Source organism: Mycothermus thermophilus (assembly GCF_041956435.1).
Source record: "Mycothermus thermophilus strain CBS 625.91 unplaced genomic scaffold VTJ04scaffold_6, whole genome shotgun sequence".
NCBI classification, from domain to species: domain Eukaryota; kingdom Fungi; phylum Ascomycota; class Sordariomycetes; order Sordariales; family Chaetomiaceae; genus Mycothermus; species Mycothermus thermophilus.
The window spans coordinates 1,930,802-1,954,800 of NW_027191432.1; the positions used below are offsets into that span (position 1 = coordinate 1,930,802).

General features: G+C 54.6%; 7 protein-coding genes across 7 annotated transcripts; 4 read left to right on the top strand and 3 right to left on the bottom strand.

Annotated features, from left to right (window-relative positions):
- Positions 1-740: 740 nt before the first annotated feature.
- VTJ04DRAFT_9118 (uncharacterized protein) lies at positions 741-3,137 on the top strand (the record flags this gene model as incomplete). Its single annotated transcript, XM_069367630.1, has 2 exons — positions 741-2,951; positions 3,021-3,137. 2 exons carry the CDS (start codon positions 741-743, stop codon positions 3,135-3,137), a joined length of 2,328 nt encoding a protein of 775 aa, XP_069215939.1.
- Positions 3,138-4,995: 1,858 nt separating this feature from the next.
- On the top strand, positions 4,996-6,019 carry VTJ04DRAFT_9119 (uncharacterized protein; the record flags this gene model as incomplete). The annotated part of the gene is made up of 2 exons (XM_069367631.1): positions 4,996-5,032; positions 5,490-6,019. 2 exons carry the CDS (start codon positions 4,996-4,998, stop codon positions 6,017-6,019), a joined length of 567 nt encoding a protein of 188 aa, XP_069215940.1.
- Positions 6,020-6,179: 160 nt separating this feature from the next.
- Positions 6,180-7,204, bottom strand: VTJ04DRAFT_9120 (uncharacterized protein; the record flags this gene model as incomplete). Its single annotated transcript, XM_069367633.1, has 2 exons — positions 6,180-6,793; positions 7,075-7,204. 2 exons carry the CDS (start codon positions 7,202-7,204, stop codon positions 6,180-6,182), a joined length of 744 nt encoding a protein of 247 aa, XP_069215941.1.
- A 4,981-nt stretch (positions 7,205-12,185) lies between these two features.
- VTJ04DRAFT_9121 (uncharacterized protein) lies at positions 12,186-12,662 on the top strand (the record flags this gene model as incomplete). Its single annotated transcript, XM_069367634.1, has 2 exons — positions 12,186-12,290; positions 12,372-12,662. 2 exons carry the CDS (start codon positions 12,186-12,188, stop codon positions 12,660-12,662), a joined length of 396 nt encoding a protein of 131 aa, XP_069215942.1.
- Positions 12,663-12,810: 148 nt separating this feature from the next.
- On the top strand, positions 12,811-13,155 carry VTJ04DRAFT_9122 (uncharacterized protein; the record flags this gene model as incomplete). The annotated part of the gene is made up of 1 exon (XM_069367635.1): positions 12,811-13,155. One exon carries the CDS (start codon positions 12,811-12,813, stop codon positions 13,153-13,155), a length of 345 nt encoding a protein of 114 aa, XP_069215943.1.
- A 5,032-nt stretch (positions 13,156-18,187) lies between these two features.
- VTJ04DRAFT_9123 (uncharacterized protein) lies at positions 18,188-22,021 on the bottom strand (the record flags this gene model as incomplete). The annotated part of the gene is made up of 2 exons (XM_069367636.1): positions 18,188-21,868; positions 21,953-22,021. 2 exons carry the CDS (start codon positions 22,019-22,021, stop codon positions 18,188-18,190), a joined length of 3,750 nt encoding a protein of 1,249 aa, XP_069215944.1.
- A 459-nt stretch (positions 22,022-22,480) lies between these two features.
- Positions 22,481-23,599, bottom strand: VTJ04DRAFT_9124 (uncharacterized protein; the record flags this gene model as incomplete). The annotated part of the gene is made up of 4 exons (XM_069367637.1): positions 22,481-22,895; positions 22,974-23,280; positions 23,346-23,469; positions 23,567-23,599. The coding sequence occupies 4 exons, from the start codon at positions 23,597-23,599 to the stop codon at positions 22,481-22,483; spliced, it is 879 nt and encodes a 292-aa protein (XP_069215945.1).
- Positions 23,600-23,999: the final 400 nt, after the last annotated feature.

Sequence of the window (23,999 nt, forward strand, 5' to 3'; positions counted from 1 at the left end):
CATGGTGGATTCAGAGGGAGAGTTAGGTTCAGTGGTACAAAAGGGGAGAGGATACAGACTCTAAGCAGCCTTCCTGGATGAATCCACAGGCATCCAAGCCAGACCCCAACCAACACACACAGAAACCCGGAAGAAACCCGCTCTGCATTAATGTTTGCCCAAGTTTTCTTCACAAGGAGGAGCGCAGGATGTGGGGTGCGGGGCCAACATGGTTGCATTGTTTATCGATAACAAAATCACAGCCAGGAACCATCGGTGATGCAGATTCCGACGCTCAACTTTAAGATATAAGGATCAGTGTATAAGGTAACTATAAAGGGAAAAAGAGCATCCTCAAGTCACGCATTACATATATCGACCAACATTTCAACAAGTACAATGAATGCATGGTCGCGTCACGATATTCCCTGCTCTGTAGAGTGAGAGCGGCATGTTTGATGTCCGAAAGAAATGCTTATCGATAGCACTCACCCAGATCTGGACCCGCTTTTTTCTTTGCGACAGCCGTCTCCAAAAACAAAAAAAGTTCCTGTTTTGTCCCAAGCTTCGCTCTGCGAAAGGAAGTGCCAACCACATTGACAGCCGGTTATCACCACCAGTCACCCGTCATCGCTCCAGCCTCCGCTGCCGACATCGCCATGGCGGACTCATCAAAAAAGCTCAAGCGATCGAGCACAGATCGGGAGGGGAGTCAAGATACAAAGCGACTAAAAACCGACGGAAACGGCCCAGACGCGACAATGGCGGCGAAACCGAACCTCGAGGATGGTCCATCTGGTGTCGCTGATAAACCGAAGACGTACCTCTCCCATCGCGAGGATGGTCCATCTGGTATTGCCGATAAACCTGGTGTCGCCGATAAACCGAACCCGTACCTCGCCCATCTCGAGGATCGGCCTTTAGGTGTCGCCGATCGCCCTTTCAAGTCGCCGCTCGACAAAATGGAGCGCCGAAACACCACCGCCGAGCAGGCCATGGCGGCTGAGGAATCCGACACGAATCCATGGACCGGCCAGCCACACTCGCAGCAGTACTTCCGCATCCTCAAGACGCGCCGCGACCTGCCCGTCGCAAAGCAGCGCCAGGAGTTCCTCGACAAATACCACAGCACCCAGATCCTCGTCTTCGTCGGTGAGACTGGTTCCGGCAAGACTACCCAGATTCCCCAATATGTCCTTTACGACGAGCTCCCCCACCTCACCGGGAAGCTCATTGCGTGTACCCAGCCCCGCCGTGTCGCCGCCATGTCGGTGGCCCAGCGTGTCGCCGACGAGCTCGATGTTCAGCTCGGCGAAGAAGTGGGCTACAGCATCCGTTTCGAAAACCGGACGAGCTCCAAGACTCTTCTCAAGTACATGACCGACGGTCAGCTATTGCGTGAAGCCATGCACGACCACGACATGTCCCGTTATGGCTGCATCATTCTCGACGAAGCACACGAGCGCACCCTTGCCACCGACATCCTCATGGCCCTGCTCAAGCAGATCTCGGAGCGCCGCAAGGACCTCAAGATCATCGTCATGTCAGCCACCCTCGATGCGCAAAAGTTCCAAACATACTTCAATAATGCGCCATTGCTGGCCGTACCTGGTCGTACCCATCCCGTCGAGATATTCTACACACCGGAGCCTGAGCGCGACTACGTCGAAGCCGCTGTCCGCACTGTGCTACAAATCCATGCGAGTGAGCCCGAGGGCGATATTTTGCTCTTCCTGACGGGTGAAGAGGAGATTGAAGATGCATGCCGCCGCATCAGCCTTGAAGTTGACGAGATGATACGCGAGTCTGATGCCGGCCCCATGACTGTCTACCCGCTATATGGCACATTACCACCCCACCAGCAACAGCGCATCTTCGACAAGGCCCCAGAGCCCTTCCGCAAAGGTGGGCGCCCTGGCCGCAAGTGCATCGTTGCCACCAACATCGCCGAAACCAGTTTGACCATCGATGGCATTGTCTACGTCGTGGACCCTGGCTTCAGCAAGCAAAAGATTTACAACCCACGCACCCGTGTCGAGTCCTTGCTCGTGTCGCCCATCTCGAAGGCCTCCGCCCAGCAACGAGCTGGTCGTGCCGGTCGTACGCGGCCCGGCAAGTGCTTCCGGTTGTACACGGAAGCGGCCTTCAAGAAGGAGCTCATCGAGCAGACGTACCCTGAGATCTTGCGCTCCAACTTGGCCAGCACAGTCTTGGAACTCAAGAAGCTCGGTGTGGAGGACCTGGTTCACTTCGACCTCATGGACCCTCCAGCACCCGAGACTATGATGCGCGCCCTCGAGGAGCTCAATTACCTGGCCTGCTTGGACGACGATGGCGAGCTGACAACTTTGGGCCACCTCGCGTCTGAGTTCCCTCTTGATCCTGCCTTGGCTGTCATGCTCATCTCGTCGCCAGAGTTCTACTGCTCCAACGAGATCCTGTCCATCACTTCGCTGTTGTCCGTCCCACAGATCTGGGTGCGGCCCAACAACGCCCGCAAGCGCGCCGACGAGATGAAGGCGCAATTCGCTCATCCGGATGGCGACCACCTCACGCTTCTCAACGCCTACCACGCCTACAAAGGCGCGGAACAGCGCGGCGAGGATCTCAAGAAGTGGTGTCACGAGCACTTCCTCTCGTACCGCCACCTGTCGAGCGCCGACAACGTGCGGGCGCAGCTCAAGCGCATCATGGAGACCCACAATATTGAGCTGGTCAGCACGCCGTTCCAAAACAAGGAGTACTACGTCAACATCCGGCGTGCGCTGCTCGCGGGCTTCTTCATGCAGGTCGCCATGCGCGAGAGTGCAAACTCCAAGGTCTACAAGACCGTCAAGGACGACCAGCTCGTCATGATCCACCCCAGCACGGTCCTCACGACGCCGTATGAATGGGTGGTGTACAACGAGTTCGTTCTCACTACCAAGCAGTACGTGAGGACAGTGACGAATATTAGGCCGGAATGGCTCTTGGTATGTCCCCTTTCTCTTCTAATCGGTCTTTTGAAACAAGAACATGATGCTGACAGGGCGTTTTCGCAGGAAATTGCCCCGCACTACTACGACCTCGACTCCTTTGAGAAGGGCGAGATCAAGTCGGCTTTGACCCGCGTTGCGGAGAAGGTCCGCCGCCGGCAGGCTATGAAGGGCGGTCGCTAAGCGGTGTTTTGGTGGTGTTTGGTTGAAGGGGTATGTCAGGTCTGAAAGAGAATTGGCCGGTTGGGGTTTGCCATGACTTTTCTCTGAACAGTCTAGGGACAGCAATAGAGGTAATTACCTTTCTTCCACCTAATCACTCTCATGTGTTGCAATGAAGGATTGCAGCAGGTCATTGGTATATATCACTAGACGCCGTTTTTATTGGGAATTAGATGACGATGGCTTGCTGGATAACTTCGAATCCCATGCCAATGCAAGAGCTGCAAATGTCCAAAGCCACAACCCGGCCCGCCTTTCTGTTGACCTCCCCAATTGCCTCTTGATGTTGTCTACACCAGGTTGGTATTGAAAGCATTGTCATACAACTGTACTAAGGCTCTCATTCGACCTCTTTGCTTCATAAAATTGACGTCGTCATCACCAGCACATATCGGTATATCCCCAGGGCCCTGACGCTTCCGAAGTGCTTTCTCCCACTGTTTATACCGCACGGGTTTTGGCAACTCAATGGTGGTTGGGTGCGAGATGAGGTTGTGCACACAAACCAAGTTCCTGGATGATATGTTGTTAGTGAGTACAAAGCAGCGTGAGCCGGCGAGGTTGTTGATACCGACCTAGACCTTAAGGCCCGGAAAGGTTTCTCTTGGATACTTGATCAACCAAGGGGTCGGGAGCGAGGTAGGAGCGAGGTAACAGCGATCATAGGAGGAACGGCCCTGAAGTCGAGCATTTGGCGCGATAGCAGCGTTGAAGAGTCAGATCTCGACATGGCGAGGTCCGCGCAGATAATTCTGTTGGGAAGAGACAAGCCCATATCTCCATCTTGGCTATATACCTTCCACAGCGGTGCGCGGTTTCCTTCTCGCCACGTGCTGCGATCTTCGTGGTTCTCAAAGAGTATTGTAAAGCAGCCAGTGTATGCGCGGAAGCCTTTGCATCCGAGAACACGGCGCTTGACAAGTTTGTTTTCCTGTGTCCATGCGCCTCCAGATAGTTCTGAGTACCGTTGAGCTGAGACCTCGGAGGTGAATGCCATGTGAACGAACTTGATGTTGTCTTCATCCTCGAGGGAGACGTAGTCAAGTAGATTCTCAAAAAGTTCCATGGTCTTGCTAAGAGGTTCCCATGCAGCCGGCGGAAGCAGTTGACGATGAGCAACGTGAGGAAAGATAAAGACAAAATTTATACGGAAAGAAACGAATATTCGATAATAGAGTATCGCTCGTGGACGTCTTTCGACGCCTCGGAGCCTTGTCAAGAGCAGTAGGATTCCCTGAGCCAACGCAAGTCATGTTGCTCCCCCCTTTGTGCATTCCCGCGTACCCATTCCGTGTGGCTTGCTCTGTGTTACCTCCCCGCACTACATATTTACCTACCTACTTATATACTCCTCGTTCTGCTAGCCATTGCTTTACCGGCATGGTACTCGTGATGGTTGCAGAAATGCATGTTCAAGATACACCCTAATTTGAGGTTACCAACGAACCATCCAATACTATCCCTCATCTTACCCTCCGCCTCTCCCATGCAGGACGTGTTGGTCAGCCCCAGCCACCACATCCCGTTAAATATATGAGAAGCCATTTATTTTCGACGAAGGGCTGCAGTTCACAGGCTCCAATCGGCATTCTCTATGGCCAACACAGTTCAATGTATTAGGACAAGGCTGAAGCAAGCAAGGAAGGTGTGTTGACCGACGACATGACGAGGCTCAAGAAACCAACTTGCTCCAAATATATTTGAAGTATAATAGACCGAGCATTCAAGCGGGCTGCTTACAACTCATAGGATAAAGACATCTGCACATAGCAAAGGACCCAACATACCGCACAAAAACTGAAATATTGGAGGTTGCAACATGGCCCCGGGATATTTAGAGGATCGTGCTGCAGCAGGTAAGCTGAAGAATGCACTTGTGTTCCGCAGCTCTTCCTCATAATCTCAGGAAGTATGGTTGTGGCACTGCTGACACAATTCCCATCGTCTACTAGATGAAAACTGGCTTCTCCTCAACAAGCCCAGGGTATGGGTACTAGGCCGTCACTTGGATAACCTTCTGGCAAGACTCAAAGGCCCGCCGGACGGGAAACCGGCCCAAGTCCGAGAGGAGGCTGGCCTTGGAAACCGGCATCTTCATATGAGTTTTGCCGAGCTACAACGAATGCGTCTCAGGGAGCTCCAGTGTAAACTCGTCATAAGCATGATTTATATGCGTAAAAACCGAGAGGCTCCTTTGGCTTGGGAAGATGATCTTAAGGAGTACAGTAAGGGCAGCCTACAAGCTATCATCCGTCAAACGAATGAGCTTCCCGTCAGGTACACAGCTAACTCGTGGCCATTTCGCATACCTAGTTCAAGCGGTACGTGACTACGACTTCATGACTGACTGCAGCCAGCGTCACAATGACCCTTTCGACGTGTCTGCCATGCGATTGATGGACGATGAGGTCATGCAGCGTGTGGCCTCCGCCCTAAAGTTGTGGGATGGTATCAACTACGACGACCTGCACGTTGTTTCCCCGAAGTTGTCTCCAGGGTCGAAAGAATGGGAGTCAGAGCCATTTCCACTCGGTGGCACACGAAGTGCCAATCTCCGCATGACATGGTATACTGCCTTTCTCATGCGGCTCTCATTCGCCTTCTTTGGGGCTGCGTTTCTGCTGGCACCCATGTGGATCATGGTCCAAAGTAACACTCGGAACACCTGCTTGTTCACGACAACCGGGTTTGTCATAGTCTTTGGGCTCATCATGGCCTGGAGGGTGGACAAGCCTTCGGATGTCCTCGTTGCTACGCTGGCATACGCTGCCGTGCTGGTGGTGTTTGTTGGACTTGCTGTCGAGGGAGAGGGCAGGGTGGAAGCGTCAGTGACGGAGGGATAGTGATTCTGCTAGGAACAAGGAGCTTGTTGGATATCCAGTATGTTCAATGCACAGGGCTAGCTATCACACAACCATGCGGTAATTATGCCCGTACTTCATTAGCCAACTTCGACGAGTACAGCTCCGTCTGTGTCTCAATCCTCATAACCAACTCCGTGAACTATTCCCAGCCGAAGCATTTTTCGGCTTTCGAGAGACACTGCACGGCACAGGCACCACCTAGCCAGACGTGCGTAGCATAGCTGGATATCATCCCAGAGGGCTTCGTGCCGACCAGGGAGCAAATGTTCCACGTCTTGCGCGCGGCAACGGCAATCTTGGGGATGTGAATGGACATGGAAATTCCCGTCCACGCGGCCGTGCAGGCCGCTGTGGTACCGGGCAGCCACTTGACCGCGTTGACATACATATCAGTCATGTCCCAGGTGTTTTCCAGGTACTCGATCAACTGGTAGCAGGTCCACATCATGGCCAGATTGGTTTCCGCGCAGTAGACGTAGTTTTGGCCGCATTCTTGCCGAGTCCTTAGCTTCTGTTTCTGTGGCGACTCCCCCGGGCCGTATTCGCCCCAGTACTGCACAACTCCATCTTTATAAGGGACTTCCTTAATCAAGACACGGGTGTTGTTGACGGTCAGAACAGCATCTTCTTGGCGATGCTCCGGAGTAGTGCTGCCGGAGGAGGGGACGACAGCGGCCTGGGCGAAACCGATGATGGCGGCTACGAGGACGCCGATTTTGCGAGGAGCATTATGAATGGCAGTGACTGAAGAACCTGGAGGTTAATGTCCTTGTCCTGAGGTGTGCTGATAATATGGGCCTCACTGAGGGATGCTCGTTCGTGTATGACGCACGTTAGTTGGAGTTGGTGTGTTTCTTCTCCCGAGCATCACGGGACGGAGACGGGGACATCTACGCAGTACTTATACTTGAGGCAACCTCTTGAGATTTCTATGATGCCTAACGCTCTTCCCCAATCCTTTCTCTCTTCAACCACATCCCAACGTCCGACATCCAAAATATAGTAGTATGGTGTTGCATTCCTCCTTGGCTCACGTCGGGATCGCACTGGGACGTTGCCAACGGACACGGCCCTGCAACGTTGTCGTAGCCAAGCGGCGCAATTCCGCAGTCTTTGACCGAGGAACTGCCTGCGTCTATCAATGCGACCGAGGACCAACTGCATAAACAAGCGTCTTTTCCAACTGTCTAACGCCGGTCTTGGGGTTCCGGCTTCTTAATGCTGACGTTAGGATTTTGTGATGTTGGTTGTGAGGACGAATATGTTTCTCTTAGCGGCCATGAACCCCCTGTTCTGATGGAGCCCCACGACCAACTTTCCCTGGGGTGGTTCGCACTCGTTTCCCTCTCGCGCTGCCTTCCAGGAGAACGTTGGCCGAGGGGATACAGAGAGAATGACTACCGGTCCGCTATATATGGAGAGATGTGTGGTTCGGACAAGAAAGAGGAAGGACTAGTAGCTGTGCTGCTTGTCTCCTCTTCTTCGCCGGAAGACTCAGCGTTCGCGGCTCGAACCGTGGGCTATGGCGGGAGGGGCGGATGGACGTCCCCGAGTCATGGCCTTGTTGTTGTTCAGTCTCGTTGGATGGATCCTAGAGGCCGAATGCAGAGATATATTGAGAAGCGTGTCTTGAGCGCTTTAGAAGTCCACGAACAGAAGCCCAGGAGAGCCGTCGTGAGACTTATGTCAGAAAGGAGCGCGTTGCCGCCACCTATTCTCCATTATCAGTAACAAGGCCCTAATAGGAACTCGCCGTCCGCGCCTTTGGAGTCAAGATATTATAAGGGATGCCTCAGGTACTTCGTGGTAAAAGAAGGGAGATGGTTTGTGCCATCAGGCACGGGAAGCCGACCGAACGATGTCCATGTGGCTATCGGGAGGGTAGAGATGTAGAAGGAGGAGAAGTAGAAACATAAACAGTGGCAGAAGAAGCATGGAAGTGTAGAGCTTCTCGGACAGTCAAGGACAGATTACCTTGACAAGTTGTTCACCTCTCCATTTGCTTGAGTCTGTGCGATGGCCCCAGTCTGATGGTGACTCGCACCTAGTCAAAGCATTGTGTCTCATCCATTTCCAAACTTGTGTTGCTTCACGCATGCCGCCGCCGATATAATATGAGGATTTGTGCCTCTCACAGTGTTCGGCGTTAGACATAATGTTTGGTCGACGATCGCGGCCTTGTCGTTGCTCCTGTCCTCGGTATGGAGGTGGGGTTGAGTCTGGGAGAGGGTGTCTATGTCCTTGTTGGATGTATTGACTCACTGTGTCTCGGAAGGATCCAAGAAGTCACTTACCATATCGTGATGAGATTCCCGAGCAAAGAGGGAAAGAGAGAAGTCAATCAGACATCCAAAGATGTTGGAAGAAAAGGCCCGGTGTCAGCCAGTTGTCGTGTTCTAGGAACGAGTGAGGTAAGCCGTTCGGCCATGGAATGATGTGCGCACAGCGGTACTTGATGAGGTTAACACCTCGGAGTGCCTCTACTGAACTGGTTGTTGTCTCGGAGAGATCCGAAAGCTGTGATCTTATAGACTGCTTTGGAGCTTCTTGGAGATGCTAGCCTCTCCCTCGAGGCTCCGAAACCCAATTACGGCTCAGGGGCTGAAGGCAAGCTGTTGGAATATGTTCAGTTGTCCAGAGAGCACATCCCATAGTTAGCTATTATGTCATCCCGATAACCATCGGATACCTCCCGGTGGCGTTGATCGACAATGCCTGGTTCTCCAGTCATGGTACCTTGTCTTGTCTCGATTGCAGATCACACACCTTATTTTGATGTCACATATTGGCTGGCTGGACCTGCGGGCTGTCCAAGTCCGGAAAGTTTTACAAGTCCCCATCCAATCTTGCGGAGATGTTAGATCAGGGACTGTTCGATCCTGCAGTCAAGTTGGATCAAAGCTGGTTGAATTGCATATGAAGCATCCAAACGGAAAGCTCCCGGCCTCCGAGTCCGGCTGCGTTGACCATTCAGAATGCTACACAGTTCCAACCCGGGCCGGATCACATCTAGTACGTATTTGCTTCAAGCACAGTAGGGACCGTAATGATGTTTCAGGTTTTGCCAACAGGGCCGGGCCGGAACTGCACTGTACATGCAGAGTAGGATACCGAGTAGCTATGGGTATGTCAGTACTCATATCGGGCAACTCTGTCCGACGCAGCTGTAAGAACACGAACAGCTCGTTCCACGACCACTTGCGTGAGCCGCAGACACTTAGTTTGTTCAGCGGGCAAGACAACCAAACAACTTGGAACTTATGAAATGACCAACCATGATCGGCGCCATCCTGTTCAGCTGACTTGGGGCACCTACTTACAGTGTAGTATGAGTGCTGTTCGCCGCAATGGCGAGACTGATCACGTTTACTTGGTCCCAGCTCTCATGTTCGTCTCGTGGTTGTCAGCCAGCGGGGCCCTGGTGGTTGCTCCCTGCGCTGAAGCGGCTCTTTGTGACGGTGAGACGTAGTTCTGGGTGGGGTGGATGTCTGGCCATCGTGACACAAAGTGAATACTGCGGAATATAGCGTGCTGTCGAGAGATCATGTCCGCTTCTGCTTAGAGAGGCTGGCTGGTCCAGACCATACGGACAGTCCTCCACCGTCCCACGATGAAAGTATAATTCCAAAATCCATGTTATTGTCGTCGTACGTAGCAGCATGGCATTTTGGTGGCCGATGAGGATTAATAGGAAGGTCGCTAATCGCCTGTGTTGTTGATAGGACCCAAAATAGGAGCCAGTCGGGAGCCTATCCGAGCGGTGAAACTTGAAACGACTCCTCAACTGCCGATAGTCCCTAAGCTTAGAAGGATGTTCTGGAAGAGAGTGCATGGAGCCCAGTCAATATTGGACAAAACCGTCCAATATTGAACCATACTTCTAGAGCTTCACCTCAGCAGCTGTTGTCACCCCTGACTGGTGAGAGGGAGATACTGTCTGCCGCGCCAACAACAAGCAATGCCGGGAGTAACCCCGGGAGGGTAAATGAATAATGCGACGCTGTTCCGTTTGAGTTGTTGAGTCAGTCCCAAGAGGGCGAGGAGAGGAGCTAGGGAGCCCAAAATGGCAACCGTTGAGTCGAGGAATCTGTGTAAGTCAGCAGTGAAACCCAACTTTGGGTGGTGCTGTATCAACAGTGCATGCGATTAAGTTCCGTCGCATCGAACCAACACGACATCCAAGAAGCCTCTGAGCGCCTCTGCATTGAGATTTCTGCCGAGCGCAGCAAGGAAGGATTCCTGATAAGAGACAGAGAGGCCGGGATAGTGGTTCGACGGCGTTCCCGTGTTGGCTTTCGCGAGACAGCATAGTGGCAGGGCCGTGGGACGACTCCTTCTTTGGACCAGAGGAACATGGGCAAAAGGCGACTGGGGAGGGCGTTCTCAGGCGCGGCTTGAAACCGGCAATGTCCCTAGTACCAGAACACGGAGATGCGGAAGTTGCAGCGCATTGGTGACGCGATGGCATTGATGTACTCGGAAGGAGTTCCGGGAGTTGCCTGGCGGGATGGAGACCGGAGATATCGCGGCCAGTATTGTATGGACATACAGGATGGTGCGGCGGCATTCTGTCTTTTGCATCGCTATTATCAGCAACTAAGGTGGTGTTGGGGTGATTGCGAGCAACTGCATGCGTTGTTCTCGGACTCAGAATGATCCGGTCGAGGAGCCGCAAAACATTGTACATACAATAGACCATCAGGCAGGCCGCAATCGGACGATGGTTATCTCTCGGAAAAGGAGGAGTAAACAAGAAGAGTGAGTCGAGGTTGAAAGGCGGGTTGATCACAGTTTCCGGCTTGATCCTGGAAGTGCTCGGTTCAGAGGTTGGACTTTTGTCTCCACAGTGCTGGAAATCGAATGTTTGGACTTAGCCATCACTGACCCCGGTATCCCATCATCCTCTTTATGGCTCCATGGCATTTTCCTCGAAGTGTAGAACCGGAAGTCATGCCGTGAGAGCTCCAGGGCTGTGGGTTTGGGTCTTTCACCACCTCACAAATGCCGTCCAATTTCGCCCGTTTCCATCCCACACCCGGCCTCAGTCGAGGTACCACCAATCCAACTCCATTTCACCCGGTCTCGGCTCATGACCACATCTCTGGATGGCTCGTTGGAGACCTCTGCCTGCAGAATCTGTGTTTGACACGACCCGGTATTAATGCAGGTTGGATGATGAAAGACGTCGAAGGTGTTCCACGGCATCCCATTCCCAGGGCGTCTATCGAACCTCTGCATACGACAGTACACCACCATCACAATGAACTGCGTCTCCGGAACTCGACTGCCTTCCCCGATTCGTTGTTGTCGCTCTCACGCAGCGGCATCTGGTGGAACCGAAGTCCATTGAGAATGATTCAGCAATCCACCAGCTGGCGCTTCGTCGTGCCCACCTATCTGACCGAGACAGGTACTGAGCTGATGGCGCTGCAGAGACCGCGGCCAGCCATGCCCACTAACAACCCACTAACTCATGCCGGTGGTGAGTGCTGATGACGCCGATCGTGCAGCCCGGTTGCCGTACCCTAACACCGGAACTTTTGCTTTGTGTTGGTGCATGGCAGGATCGGATACCGGTCGATCTTGAATTTAGGCATTACCTTAGTTCCTCGAGTTACCAATCGAGGCCAACAGCAACATCGTGTCTAGGCGAGGTGAAGTGGAAGTCGGACCACCCGTTGCCTGATCTCTAGGTCGGCCACCCGCAATGTCGGATTGAAAGAGAACTCTTGAGCTTTGGCCAGGCTCGCCCGCGCGTGGTGGGCACGCCGGACGGAATTGACAAAATAAGTTATTATCAACAAACCCATGAGACGGAGTACACCCCCCCCCCCCCCTCGTCCGTAACATGAGCAGATGTAACACATCGAACAACGGAAGATCGCTGGGCTTGCAGATGAACGGGAAGGATGACCTCAACCCTGGTCATCATGTCATGTATAAAACAGCTCTCACCATCCTCTCCGCCTCACCATGCCTTGGTCGACGTCCTCGACGTATTACCTTAGCTCCTCGTCTCTTAAAGAGGGTTCTTGAGTTCTACACATCCTGTTCTCACGGCCGCTTGACTGTCAGCGGGCAGTCATCTTAGACATCCATCCCTTACACAATAAGACACCTTATCACTCCTCAGATCTCTATCACAATGTCCAGCAGTGGTGGCTTTTACAAGTACCGGTGCAAGAACTTCTACACGCACAACTGCCCCAACTGGGTCTATTGCAACGGCCACGCCTGCTCCATGTGCCTGGTGAGTTGACAACAGCGCCTATCCTCTGAATCTTCTCAGTATTCCATGAAGCACGGCAAAGAGACTAACATGATCCGATAGGCCGAGGGGCGTGATGCTGCCGAGCCAGAAGTGCCCATGCCTCAGCAACCACGAGCGCCGCATCTCTCGCCGTACGCCGAGATATGTGTGCCCCAGGCCATACATGGCACCATCCGGTACACCGTCATGGAGATTGTTCCCGCCGACGAGTCAAGTCCTGGCGCATACTGGATCTTGCGCCAGAAGGCCTTAGAGCCGCGCCAGCTGCCGTACAGCACAGTCACCACCAGCGCGACACCACGGCCGGTCATGACCTCGGTTGGCGTCACGGGGCAGCTGACGGCCTACTAATGTTGACGACGGCGGCGTGATAAGGGCTGGACCAGCTGCCGCCGACTAATAATATTCTCCTCTACGAAACGACGACACTCCACAATCGACGAAACCGCAATGATCTGTTACGAATCTCTTGGATTGCTTTCTTCGCTTCTTAGACCAGATGACATTGGACCTGCCGCTGATGGTTTATCAGCGGTATCTCGTTCTTCTGTTTCTTCTCGACCGGCTCTCGCAGGATCAGCAAGCCAACAGCTGCCTTATCTTGGGATGGGCTAATCTTGGGAAAAGTTGGATCAGGCCAGGCGCGCAGGGTTATCGTTTTCTTTCCGGACATTGGGATCATACGCAGGGAAATGGTACCTTTTGGGGGTGGGTGTTCATCTGCAGGTTCAGCGGGACAGGGGGGGGTTTTCTGGTTACACAGGATGGCTCGGCTCGGCGGTGCAACCTGCAGGTTCGCGGCGCAGGGCTCTTGACTCGTTGTTTGGTTTCTTACACTCTGTGAATGATACCTAGGTCTGATACCTCCGGTCTTGGTTTGTTATTATTGGGTTACGGTTTTGTTCGATCAAATAGAGAGTGCTTGATTTCTAGATACGAGCATGTTGTGCGTTCTGGCAGTGAGCAAGTTAGAATGCTACTATGGACGGCGACGAGACGGGTGACGCGATGGATTGATGGCAAGACGGCATATCGAACCTGGTCAAGCTGCTACAGTAGTACTTACACCTCAAATGTTTGGCCGTCCTTCAATCAGGAGATAATGCAACCCAGCTGACAGTGCATCACCACACCTTGATGGGGCACCACCATGACGGACCGGAATTCACAACCGGCAGCACCCTGCACACTGGAAGTAGTACCGTACAGTACATACATACACACACATTGCTTCCACACCCACTGCCACATGCCGTGTCCGGGGCTCTCAATCGGACATTTATCTCCGGAGTGCTTCACCTCCAGTGGGCAGATATCGGCCGTTGGCACCAAAGGTGTTCACGGCCACGGCGTACCGAGTTAATCCGATAATCGACGGGAAGCCAGGGGCTGAGACGCAAGACCCGATATGGTATGTATCTTCCTCTTTTCTTGTTCTTACCATCGACACCGCACAGCATCTTGTTACGCAGTGCGACCACACCTTGGGATATCAGGGAATGCCGGTGAATGGCCTAGGCCCGGTCGTGTCTGCAAGACGAGGGGCAGAGGTGCCGGCATCTGAGCCGGGGTGATTGGCTCGGGGATCGCCCAGACCAGGGCCCGGGGGCTGCATTCGTCGCAAACCTCCACAAGGGCGTTGTTTCACAACACCATATGGGAGAGATTTACACAGTTTGAGATGTGAGTTGGCCGCCAGTTTTGCTCAATTATGCATGGGAGACGGCCCGAGCTCAACTGGCTAACCACCAGCCAGGAATTGCATACATATGATGCTGGACGCGTACGCTACAGCGAGGTAAAGCCCTTGACAACTAACTGCCCGGTGCATTCATTCCCACCAGACAGACAGTGACGGTGGATAGTAGCGGCACAAGAGCAAAAGACTTCACATCAGTGGAGAGTCATTGCTCAACCTCCTTCTCCCTTGAGTAATTGCAAGATGCATGGGTTGATGTCGAGCCGGAGCATGGAACGAGACCGTACTCCATAGCCCGATCCAGTGTCTTGCTCCGTCGTCTCTCCACTTCATATACTTCATACGAAACAAATCGACTCAAGCAAAAAAGACTCAATGGACCACTGCGGGATGCTCCATACATAGAGACAGCAAATGCGATTCATTGAAAGAAGCACATGGTGCAATTCTTGACCCCATCGCCGTTGTCGGCTCGTCCCGCCTTGTCTCGTCGCTCTGCCAAGGTCGCTTCCACACAACCCCCCCAGCCTCGACCTGCATTATCGGACACAGATCGTGCCTCTGCGTGATCTCTCTCTTTCTCTCGCAGAAGCGATGATGCAAAACCCGCTCGGAACGAAGCTCATAGATACGGTGTCCGGGCACACCTTTCAGGACTGTGTTGGCTGCATTTCGGACAACTCTGTCATCCTGCTCCCGTTTCCTTCATGCCGTCTCGGTCTGTCTCAAAGTGGCTTGCTGCCGGGTTACCTCCCCCGGTGCATGAGTAACAATACACAAGGGGAGCCTCGGAATTCAGCTGGAAGGTGACGCCCAACGACGGGGGTCTTGGAGATGCAGTATGTACTGTACCAATCCTTCCCGGGGAATGTAACGACAACCGGGGTTCTGGGTAATTGACACCGTCAGCATCCCTTTCCATCATCAAAGCCAGAGCATTGTTGGTGGGGTTGAGCCATTGCCAGCCATGACATTCAGCCGCCATGCTCATACGCTACTCATAAGCAAGTCAATTATAAGGTACAGGTAAGTAGGAGGTAGGCATCCAACACCCTTCGCAGCGAAGGGAAATTAACAGAGAGGGAAACAATACAAGGCCTCGGAGTACCGTTCCATGGAAACCAGCTCATCCACCTCGCACCTCCACGAATCATAGCTGCAACAACTGCTACCTGTGATTCGCGCGGGAGCCATACCGAGCCAATTTCCTGGAGTGTCCGATAGAGTAATGAGCCGACCCGGCGACTGGTTACGGGTGGTTCTCTTCCATACCCACTGACATGGAAATCCCGAAGTTACCTATGCACGGCCAAGCTCAACAAGTCCCGTCCGATTGATCCGTCCCCCTCATAAACCAAAACTCTATTCAACGGTTCTCCCAACCGCGCGGACTCGGGAGATACATACGAGCAGAAGACGTAAAATTGGGTGGGGGTTCCTCGGCGAAGTGAAGATGGGAAGACGGGGCGGGATGGGATGCAAGTCCAGACAATCCCGCTTCCTTCCCCTGGTCACCGAGCCCGGAGCTTCAACTTACCTCCCTCTCAGTCTATTCCCGCTTGCGTCAGAGAATGGGCAGGTTGACGCGAAGTCTTTACGCCACGGAGTTTGCGGGGTGCTGCTGAGCATACCTCTTTCGTACGGTGCTGGATGCGTTGTGCTCGGCAAGTTGGCCGAGAATAACAACATGACGCTGCAGGTGCTGAGGTCGTTCGTGCAGTGCGCTAGACTATTGAAAAGACCACAGCATGCTCCAGGTACCTACACGAGCTGTGGTGCTGTGTATAGATGCTGAACATCAACAATTCATTGCTAAAACTGTCTCTGATGCATGCAATTTTGTTCCTTCGGAGGAGAGTCTTACGATGTCCCGCTCCCCACTGAGGTGATTTGAGCGATTTGCTTTCACCAATTTCTCTGAAGAGAGAAACAGACCCCGAATTTACCTGGCTTCGGAGCACAATTGTACACTCCCGTCGAGGGGCCGTTCATCCATCAAGGTTCTCGCGCGTGAACGACATGGGAAGTCCACATGGCCGTCCGGCCCGCAACGGTCTCACCATCCGTCCCGTCACCACCGGACAACCCCCACTCCCCACTTTGTGCCTTGTGTGTCCTGTGGTGAAGTGAATGTTAGTGGGTGGGTGCTGCTTCTCCCAAGCTTCTCGAAGCTCCAACCAGCAAGGCTAAGAGTGCTAAAACAAGGCGCGGCTGTGGTTCCCCGAAGCTCCCGAAACCGTTGGTGGATGATCTCGCGTGAGCCTAACCGAGAACGCCTAGCTCTTAGCGTCACGGTTAGTGGAAACGTGGGAAGGGAGATCCACAGCGCCCGTGCTAGGGGTCCGGTCCAGGCCATGGGCCGGGGCGGGGAACTGAGGGGGAGGGGGAAGGTGTCCGATCAGCCCAGAGCCCACATAGTACACACCACGGGCGCACATGTCACCAGCGGCGGACACAGTTTGCACGGGCGCCGTCAGGTCAGATCAGGCCATTGCCTTTTGCTTGGGCCTCAGTTGGCGCGATGACATGATGATGACATGGCGGGACGGGGCGGGTTTGATGTTACTTTGTCATCGTGAGTTGTGACGTTGAAGGATCCGTTGTTACGGGGCCTGGTGACAGCTATTCGAGAGCATCGGGATGAACACAAGGATGTTGAAGAACATAAGGGTTGAGAGTTGAGTAAAACTTACAACGGACTGGCTGTGAGAGCAGTATTCTGTGGTTTCCAGTATCAGTCATCAGTCAGCTGACCAAGAAGAAATGCGACCAGTCCAAATTCTCCCCTCCAAAAAGCCTGATATCCCCTGATCCAAAATGCCATGTTTCCCATCCTCAACATCCCCATGTTAGGTACACTAAATGTGAGAAAAGTGCACATCTCAAACACACCGACTCGTTAGCTTGCATCCCGCGATCCCCACGCCGGCCCCACATTGAAGTCCATGCCCGGAGGTTCCGCGTGTCTCGCGGCATGAACTCAACGTGGTAAACACAACGGCAATCCGGATAAGTAAGCGCACCCATAGGTATCGGCTCCGGGAAGCATGGGGAGCTGCGAATTCTGGAACATCCCTTTCCGAGGTCCAGACCCAGTACCTTAGCACTTGAGAAGCACGTACCTAGAACCCCTTACGGGGCTCACGCCAGGCGATGAAGCCAACTACTAAGCAGGCAAGAGGAGTAACTAGGCATCTCGCATAATGAAAAGCTATGAGGACGAGGAGAAATGTTCGAAGACGGACGGCAGAACAAGCTCAAACAAGACGGAGCACTCTGCGTTGCTCCTTTGAACTCAAGTTTTACCATCTCTGGTCCGACACCCGGCGCCGGCGTCGGAGACGATAACAGACTGGAGCCCATATCAGCATATCCGTACTCCGTACATACCTCGCCGTAGCAGTTAGACCTGGACTGATAGGCACTCCAGTATGAAACTGTCTCCTGTATCTGTAGCATATTCCGGGAGAAGGGGCTTAGTAAACACAGTGACTTTGACCGTCCGTCATCCTGTCTACAACACTCGGTAAGCAATAGGCCGTAGTAGTCACCAAACCATGCCCTGGATATGTCCACGTAGGATATGATGCAGATGATGGAGTAATAGTTCCCCCACTGTTCCCAGCTCTTCAAAGGTCGTCATCTGATAGGTTTGACAACAGTAGATAGAGAAATCCAACGCTGAGGTGTTCGCCAACACCTCACAGCCCACCATCCATCCTCACCCTGTTCGGCAGTTATAAACAACTCTTTTGGAGGCTACTGGTACATACGACCATACCCACCAGAAAGCACGGGATCCCGTCCGCTCTCCCCTAGTTAAGCTGGTGAGGGCCCGAGTAGTAGTTGGGTCGGTGACGACCAGCGAATGCCGGGTGTTGTATGTTTTTTTGATTGTTGCCACTTTTTGCAAATTCTGGAATCTTCTTGTTGTGATATGTTTATGTGTTTGAGGGATGCAAAGAGCTTACGATGAGTGAACTTTAGGTGGTCAAGCACACAAGTAGAAGAAGCAACCTCGCTGGAAATCCGTCATCGAAATTTTGTTCTCATTCATTTCACCAGAAGACACTACTCAGACGTGAACGAGTATCATAAATCCACACCCCAACGCCATGACAGACATTCAACGCAAAAAACAACCTAAATCAATCTTCACCAGACCCTGCGAGCAAACTCACTTCCTCCCTCCCTTCTTCACCCCTCCAAAAGTCGACGGACCCCTCCTCTTCTCCTGTCCCAATCCCCTCCTCCCCACGGCCGCCGCAATCCCGCCCTTCCCACCTCTCACCGCTGCCCTGCCACCCCTACCAAACTTCCCACCTCTCGCGGCATCCTTCCCCTTCCTCTTCTCCTTCAAAGCCTTGGCAGCAGCGCCCTCATCAATCTCCATCCCGTCGTCGTCATCACTCTCATCATCATCGCTATCATCCGCCCCCTTCCTCCGATTCCGATTCCACTTCAACTTCCCGCGCAGACCGCGACGCGGCACGTCCTTGCCGCGGATAGCGGCAACGTACGCCCCGACGCCCGTCTCCTCCTCGGGGTCGTCGACATCCATCGCGCCACCGCCGCCGTTCATGTCTTCGTCGCTGTCCCCGCCAAGGACAAGCTTCCCGTCGGGGTCGGTCTTGACCTTGGTCTTCTTGGCGCCGGGCTGCTTCTTGGCCTTGCCGGGCTTGGTGGTGGAGATGTTGGCCAGCGCGTTGCGGTCGAGCAGGTCGAGGGGTTCGCCCTCGTCTTCGAGGATGTAAGCGTTGCTGCCGCCCTTGCGGGACTGCTGCCTCCGGCCGGTCATCTCGATGTCCGAATCGTCCGAGTGGGAGGCCTCGGATTCGTCGTCGCTGCTGTACAGGGCCTGGTCGTACTCGCTCTCGAAACGAGACTTGCGCCGGCCGGTGCCTTCGGCGTCCGACTCCTCGCCCGCCTGGCGGGCCGCTTCCTTCTTGCGCTTGCTGCGCTCCTTGGTCTTGCGGATGTTGGTGATCAACTTGCGGTCGGCCTCCGGGCAATGCTTGTTGACGATGTCGACGCCGTAGCGGCGGATCATGCGCTCCAGGATGTGCTTGACCTTGGCGCGGAAGTGACCCTTGTGTTCGTGGCTCCAGACCATGACGTTGGGGATGAGCGTCGGGAGGCGAGGGAGCATCAGGTCCGTGGGAAGGCTGATAACGCAGACCTTGACGAAGCCCAGGACCGACTTGACAATCTCGCGATTGTTGGACGTCAGGAAAAGGTCCATGGTTTGGATCAGATCCGTGAGGGTCTCACGGCTGAGCGTTTCGCGGAACTCGTAGAGCACGCGCGTGATGGCGACGATGGACGCCGAGATCATGTGCGGCGTGCTGCCGGCCAGACCGGCACTGACCATGGTGAAGTACTCCTCCAGGGACGCCTTGACCTTCGGAGCATCCTTGGGCATGTGCGGGACCTTGCTATTGTCAATCAGGGCGCCATCAGCCGCCACCATGGCGTGGGCCATCAGCACAAGGAGATCGAAAGCCGTAGTACGGGCCTTCTCGTTGTGCTCCTTGCAGCTGATGACAACCTCAGATAGGATGGATGGGATGAAGTGGAGAGACGTCTTGGGAATCAGGGGGATCAAAGTGGCGATAGCGGCAAGGCGCTCTCTCCTGGCAGGCGCCGATACCTTCTCCGCGCTAGACAGCAGAAGGGCCTGGAGCTCGGCGTGCCGTTGCTCGAGGGCGGCCCTACCGACCTCAGAGTCTGCCAGCCTGGGAATGAGCTTGTATGCTTTCTTCTGAAGCTGAGGGTCATCGTCCTTAAAGACGACGAGCGACGCAATCTTAAACAAAGCCTCGAAGCTCTCCCGCGGCAGATAGATGGACATCGTAACGACAAGATCCATAAGGGTGTGAGCCGTCGAAGGCACGTGCTCAGCATTCGGGTTCTTGGGCTTCACCACCGGTTCCTGCAGAGCCTCCGAGAGCTTCTGGCAAACCATGTCAAACGTCTCCATGAGGCGCGGGGCTGGGATGATGCTCAGGTATGCGTTGATGGTCTGCAGGACAGGGCCCCGCTTCTGGGGCAGAGTGGTGCTGTAAACGTTGAAGAGTACGGCGAGAAAGTCAGCCGAGAAGTTGGCCCCGAGATACTCGAGATTCTTCTGCGCTGTTTCCCTGCTGACCCTACTCAGCAGCGGGTCGTCATCATCCTCATCCGAACCGGCGATAGCCTGGTTCGACTCAACCAGAGCCTTGAGCGCGCGGCAGACGTCGAGACGCAGGTCGGGCTGCTGGTAGAGCACTGTGGTCAGAGTCTCGGCAAACTCCTTGTCAAAGGCATCGACGAGATCCATCGGCAGATCACAGTAGCCTGGGAGGATAGACCAGATCTGCTGGACCACTGTCTCAAAGATCTTGACCTCCATGGTCTTGGGCGCATCGCCGTGATCCAACACGCGCTGGTACATGGCGGCGCTCAGAGGCACAAGCTCGGACCGGAAATGGGCAAGGTTGGTGTTGGAAGTGTAGTCGCGCAGGAGCGGGAGCATCCACGCGCGACCTGGCTGGCCCTTGGCCGGCTTGGCCAAGTTCAGAGGCAGGACACTGAGAACAGCCTCGGGGCCCATCGCGCGAATCGCCTTGCCAAGAACCTCATCGGCCTCCTGCTTCCCGGTGAATGCATCGTTGCTGCGCATCTCGCCAATGCTCTTGGTGATTCCAAGGAGGTAGGGGTGGGCGCGCCAACGCAAGGCGTCGAACATGGCGCCGATAACGTTGAAGGTCTCGAGCCAAGCGGCCTGGTACTTGACGGTGAGGAGTCCTTCGACGGTGTTGGCCAGTTGCTGGATCACCTTCTCATCGAATATTGACGGCTCGACCAGCACCTGGCGCGGGACGCAGTTGGCCAAGAACGAGACCAGGCATTCGGAAGCCGAGACGCGGATGTTCTTAGCATCCGACTCGAGGTACGCAGCGACCATGTTGAAAGGCTCCAGAAGTCCTTGGAAGGTCTCCTCAGGGGCGATCTGGGCCGAGACATCGTAGGCCCGCGACAGGATCAAGATCCAGTCCGGGAGGAGCTGGACATCGTTGGCCGCGGGGCGCAACTCCTTGATAACTTCGAGCAACCGAGGCAGCTTGGCGGAGGCGACCTCGTCGGCCATGCCCTCAAAGATCATCTCAAAAACGCTGAAGACAGCCTTACTCATGTGCTCGTTGGCGGAGCGGGCGATGGCAAGCAGCAGCTCGCACAGCGGCTCAATGTTCTTGCTGGGCCAGCCGCCGCTAGCGGAGGCCACAGTCCTAACCAGCTGGAGGGCATGGATGAGCTCAGGGTCATGGATGGTCTCGGAGCCCTTCTTCTTGCGGAGCTGGGCGACCTTCTCGGCGACGGCCTTCAGGCTCGCCATGGCAGTCTCGGCGCACATGGCGGCGGCGGGGTGGTCGAGCGAAGGGCTCGGCGGGGGGTTCCTCAGGACATTCCTCAGAGCTTCCTGGGCGCGCTTGCGCACCTTGGGACGAGGGTCGAGGGCGAACTTCAACAGACCCAAGACGGCCCGGCGGGGGCTGATGACGGTAGCACTCTGCTCCCACGCCGTAGCATCTTGAGCGAGAAGCAGGCCCTCGAGACAGCCAATTGACGAACGGACGAGGGGCGCATCGGCAGCGTCGTCGGACAGAACGGGCGCGAGGAGGGTGAGGATCTGGGTGAACTTGGCGCGGAGGAGGGGCTGAGGGGTGTAGGGGGTGACGACGTCGAGGAGGTAGACGACGGGCTGGGCGATATTCTTGTTGTCTAGGAGGCTGAGGAGAGCTGCGAAGTAAGCAGTGGGTGTGGCCTCGGTGTTGCGCTCCTTGAATGCGGACTCGACACCTTCGAGGACCGCGGCGGTCTACAAATTGATGATGCCAGTCAGATATCAGATCACATGGAAGGAAAAAAAGGTAAGGAAAAAGTATTCTAAGAAAAAACTTACATGCTTCTGATTCTGGAGATTCGGCGACCGGATCTTGTCCAGCTTCTCTTTTAGCGAAGGAACCGCCATTTTGCCCTGCGCTGCTGGAGTTGAATCGTGGTGCAGCACAAAGGACGAAGCATTTCAAGCCTCGATCAAAAGGGTTGGAGACCAGAAAATTCACAGAAGCTGCCAAAAAGTTGACCGTTATCGCTTATCGATGAACCCCACCTCGGTGTGTGGGGCTCGATAAGGGTTGCGCAGCCGAATGCCAGCCAGCTCAGGGTTGGGTATGGCGTTCAATCAACACCTTGTGTTGGAATAGACGGCTTGTGATCCTGTCCATCACAACCCCTTTCCCATGAAACCCGTAGGTCCTATGAAAACTATGGTAGCCCCGTCCGTCCTCAGAGGAGAATAGAAATGTCCCGACAATATTCCCAACTCACAAACATCCCACACACAGCCTGTATGTGTGCGCCTGTCCACAACCAAAACGCCAAATGCATCAATCTCATCCCTAACCCTGACTCCCGTCCCTGCCCGAGGTTACGAGAACTCATTATCCGCCTCCTCAATCTGGTTCTTGACCCTGAGCAAGATCTCGCTCTTCCACCGATCCAACCTGCTCATCTGGTCGTACGCGTACAGCTTGTCGGTAAACATCTCCTGGTTGCCCTGCTCGATAGCCTCGATGAGGTCCGAAAGCAGCTGGGCCTCGCGCTGGCCGGCAAACGACGGGTCCTTCTCGCAGTACCGCTGCAGGTTGCGCCGCGCGCTGACCAAGTCCTTGGTCGCCAGGATGCACAGCCCGGCCTTGAAGAAGTAGTCCTTGACCGAGTACTTCATGAGGTGGTTCTCGAGCGACGAGTCGGCCACCTTTTCAAAGTTTTGAATGGCGCGGTAGTAGTCGCCTTCGAGCGCCGCGATGTCGGCTTCCTTGAGCCAGAGCTTGTTGGCGAGTCTGGGGGAACACACAATGCACCGTCAGCATGAAGCCTATACATAAACCTCCTTCATCTTCCCCGGATAGAGCACTCACGCCTTAGCCCCATCCTCCTCATACCACCGCGCGGCGTCGGCATAAAACTGCATGGCCGTCTTGCGGTCGCCCAGGTCCACCTCGAGCAGCTCCGCCGCGTTCTCCAAGTGCGACGCGGCGCGGCGGAAGTTGCCCTTGGCCTGGTAGCGCTCGATCGCCACCTTGATGCAGCGAATGGCGTCTTGCGGGTACTCTTTCCGGTAAACCTTGAAAGCGTCGACCATGAGGTTGGCGGCGTCGTCGGGCTCGTTGAGCTTGTCGCGGTGGATGGCGGCCGCGGCCTCGAATGCTTGCCCCGCTTCCTTGTCTGCTTGCGTCATCAGCATTCGAGCCTGTATGGGAATTGCTGGGGTTGTTCGAGGAGGCACGCACTCAGCTTCTCGAGACGGTAGGCGTTGGCCGCCTGGACGTAATAGTCGGCGGCATTCTGGTATTTCTCTTCTTTATTGCTGAAGAAACCCCACCCGCCGGCGGCGCTTTGGAGCGCCTTTTTGGCCTGTGTAGAAGTAGATGGTGAGCGCTTTGGACTGGGAACATGACGGAGAGCCATGGCAATGCGTTGCGGTCAGGGGTGTGCTGGGGGAGGAACACACCTTTTCCTCGAGGGCGCGGGGGTCGAGTGACATTGTGTGTGTATGTCTATGTCTATGTGATGCTTCTATGTGTCGAGCTGTCGCTGGAATGAATGGGTTTGATGTATCAACGTCGTTCCGAGAGCGTGGTATGGGTGGCGGTTGTTGCGTCTTCAGCAGGCGCCAGGTGTTGTGTCGTGGCTTTGAGACAAGGCGGGGTGTCAGCGGTGGACCAGCGCTGCCTCGGGCAGCCAGCGCTGTGTCGCAGTTGGAGCTGGGGCTGGCTGGACTATGACGCCAATCTGCGACAAGCCTGTCCCGTTTCGTCCCTGGGCCCTTTCCTAACCCGGTTAGTCCATCCTTCGCTGCCAAGGCCGAATCTCAACCTCAACCTCACTTCCTCTCTGTCATGTCAATTTTCCTCAACGCCATATTATATGGACTTGCTCTTCTC